This window comes from Solanum tuberosum, unplaced genomic scaffold, assembly GCF_000226075.1.
Source record: "Solanum tuberosum cultivar DM 1-3 516 R44 unplaced genomic scaffold, SolTub_3.0 scf00218, whole genome shotgun sequence".
In the NCBI taxonomy this organism is placed as follows: Eukaryota; Viridiplantae; Streptophyta; class Magnoliopsida; order Solanales; family Solanaceae; genus Solanum; species Solanum tuberosum.
This window is the reverse complement of record NW_006239144.1, coordinates 15,637-18,929: the sequence shown is the minus strand read 5'-3', so window position 1 is coordinate 18,929 and position 3,293 is coordinate 15,637. Positions and strand designations below refer to the sequence as shown.

General features: G+C 44.7%; 1 protein-coding gene across 1 annotated transcript; it reads left to right on the top strand.

The window, feature by feature from the left end:
• Positions 1-2,117: 2,117 nt before the first annotated feature.
• On the top strand, positions 2,118-2,752 carry LOC107062337 (uncharacterized). The gene is made up of 2 exons (XM_015312869.1): positions 2,118-2,438; positions 2,504-2,752. The coding sequence occupies exons 1-2, from the start codon at positions 2,118-2,120 to the stop codon at positions 2,750-2,752; spliced, it is 570 nt and encodes a 189-aa protein (XP_015168355.1).
• Positions 2,753-3,293: the final 541 nt, after the last annotated feature.

The window sequence follows — 3,293 nt, the reverse complement described above, 5'->3', positions numbered from 1 at the left end:
ATACCTTTGCTAAGATTCCCCAAGAAATTTGATGAATAAACTACCTTTAATCCAAGCCCTAGCTCCAAGTTCTAGACCTTGTTAAATGGAGGGTTGTAGAGAGGGAAATGTTTGAGAGGAGTTGGGTTCTTTTTAATTCTAATTGGAGTGACTTAAAATGGAAGAATTAGGGTCATAACAGGTCTTATAGTTGCTAGGAAAGGAAAAGAATAGCATAGGGTCAATTTTGGAAAAGGACTAAGGACCCATAAAGTCTCGACTTAAAAATTGTGCCCATTCCCGTCTAAACTCGTCCTTTGGATAGTGCTTCACTATTTCCGGCATAACTGTTTACTCCAAGGTCGGAATTGGTAAAACTCAGTGGCGTTGGAAAGAAGACTCAGAGACCTTTAATTGGATAGGTAAGGGCCCACCTAATTCGTTTTTAGCTAAAAGATATGACCATTTAAATTTGACCCTCACTCCTAACTTAAAACTAAAAACTGTTTTTAGGGGACTGTTTTGAGGGTCTCGGTTCTAAATGATTTCATGACCTAGCTTAAGGTCTTGCTAGCTTATAAAGGTGATTAATCAACTAGCTAATCAACCCCTTAAGTCCTTTAACAACACTCCAAACATCAACGACAAGACCCTTACAACTCACTAGTTCGAACGACTAGTTTCCGGACGTCACGGTCATTTCTCATCAATTCATCAAGTTCTCAACTCCAAATTCACATGTGAGGCTCTAGTTTCACTTGTTCATTTTTAGGGTCGTTACACTTAAGGAGTTGCTTACCACCACTCCTATATTGACTTTTCCAGTTGAGGGTGAGGGGTTGACTGTTTATTGTGACGCATCCGACATTGGTTTGGGTTGTGTACTGATGCAGCAGGGCCGTGTTATTGCTTATGTGTCGAGGCATCTTAAGCCACACGAGCGCAACTACCCCACTCATGACATAGAGTTCGCGTCGGTAGTTTTTGCCCTTAAGATTTGGAGGCATTACCTGTATGGAGTTCGATACGAGATCTATAATGATCACAGGAGCCTTCAGTACATTATGAGCCAGAGGGATCTTAATTCGAGACAACACCGTTGGATTGAGCTCCTGAAGGACTATGACCTCTTTATTCTCTACCATCTGGGCAAGGCGAATGTACTAGCGGACGCCTTGAGTCGGAAGGCAGTGAGTATGGGTAGTCTAGCCTTTCTTTCTACTACGGAGTGACCATTAGCTTTGGACATCCATTCCTTAGCTAACTGGATGATACGTCTTGATATCTCTGATTCTCGGTGTGTACTAGCTTATGTGGATGCTCAGTCATCTCTGCTGGATCGGATTCGCAGCCGTCAGTTTGAGGATGAGGACGTAGTGGCACTTCGAGGTCGAATTATGGGAGGTGACACCGGCCTGGCTACCTTAGATTTAGATGGGGTTATACGATTTGGTGATCGACTTTATGTTCCAAGAGTTGGGGGTTTGATTCAGATGATTCTTACCGAGGCCCATGAGTCCAAATATTATATTCATCCGGGCACAGAAAAGATGTATCGGGACTTGAGACAGCAATACTGGTGGAGCGGCATGAGGAGAGATATTGTGGATTACGTATCGCGTTGCTTGAGTTGTCAGTAAGTTATGGCCGAGCATTTTAGGACTGGTGACGAGCTTCAGAGATTACCCATTCCTGAGTGGAAATGGGAGAGGATCACGATGGAATTCGTTGTAGGATTATCCCGCACTTGCCGTGGTCTTGATAGTATTTTGGTCATCGTGGACCGATTGATCAAGTCAGCACACTTCATTCCTGTCCATACTTCCTACAGTGCTGAGAGGTTAGCCCGTATCTACATTCGAGAGGTGGTTCGTCTTCAGGGTGTGCCTGTTTCCATCATCTCAGATCGGGGACCACAGTTCACATCTAGCTTCTGAAGGACCTTCCAGGATAAGTTGGATACCCGTGTTGACCTTAGTACAACTTTCCACCCGCAGAATGATGGTCAGTCGGAGCGCACGATTCAGGTTCTTGAGGAAATGTTGCGGGCTTGTGTTATGGATTTTGGAGGTCAGTGGGACCAGTATTTGCCTTTGGCAGAGTTTGCGTACAACAACAGCTACCACTCGAGTATTCAGATGGCCCCATTCGAGGCCTTAAATGGTAGGCGTTGTCGCTCTCCAGTTGGTTGGTTTGAGTCTACAGCGCCTAGGCCGCACGGTACAGACTTGATCCGAGAGGCTTTAGATCATGTGATGGTGATTCAAGATAGGCTCAGGACAGCCCAGCGTAGACATCAGAGTTATGCAGACCGTAGGCGTCGACTGTTGAAATTTGTTGTTGGTGATAGAGTATTCCTCCGTGTGTCGCCCATGAAGGGTGTAATGAGATTTGGGAGGCGGGGAAAGCTTAGCCCCAGGTATATAGGTCCTTTTGAAATATTGAGGACAGTTGGAGAGGTCACATATGAGTTCCCTTTCCCCCGGCCTTTTCAACTATTCACCCAGTTTTTCATATTTTGAAGTTGCGCCGGTATTTTCCAGATGAGACCCATGTGATTCAGTATGATGCAGTTGACTTGGATGAAAATTTGAGATACATTGAGGAGCCAGTTGCTATTTTGGCCAGAGATGTCAGACGGTTGCGTTCCAGAGCCATTCCCGTAATTAAGGTCCATTGGAGACATCGTCCAGTTGAGGAGGCTACCTGGGAGACCGAGCATGAGATGCGGGCGCAGTTCCACGGCTTATTTGAGCCTTCAGGTACTTCTTGACTCTTACCTTCGCGGACGAAAGTTCTTTAGTAGTGGTTATTGTAATGACACTCCAGGTCATTTTAATTAAAGCATTCATTCCATCGTTTTAGAGCGTTCCTGTAGCGACCCCAGGTCATTTATGACTTGCTGGCACTGACTGTTCGATCGCCTGATCGTTCGATTGGGTTTTAATCCCGTTTCCCTGTTTTGGAGATTTTATAACTTGAAAAGTTTACTCTGGTCAACCTTTTTGGAAGACGTGCTCAGATGAAAATTCTGGCAACTAAGTTAGCTTCGGAATATCGATTTTGGTCTAGAACGACCCTTTGTTCATTTCCCGAGGATTTAGATGCCCATTGTGGAATCTGGCTCAAAACGATAGTGGGTGTGGGACCCACTTTTCATCGAAGCAATCTCCAATGGAAATTCCTACTTTACCATTGAGTCTGAAATATCATTTCCAATCAGATTCCATATATGGTTTGTGTTTTTACGATTCCGAACGAGTCCGGAACATCGAACTTTAAGTTTGAAGAGTTGAATTCTAATGCGGTGGTGA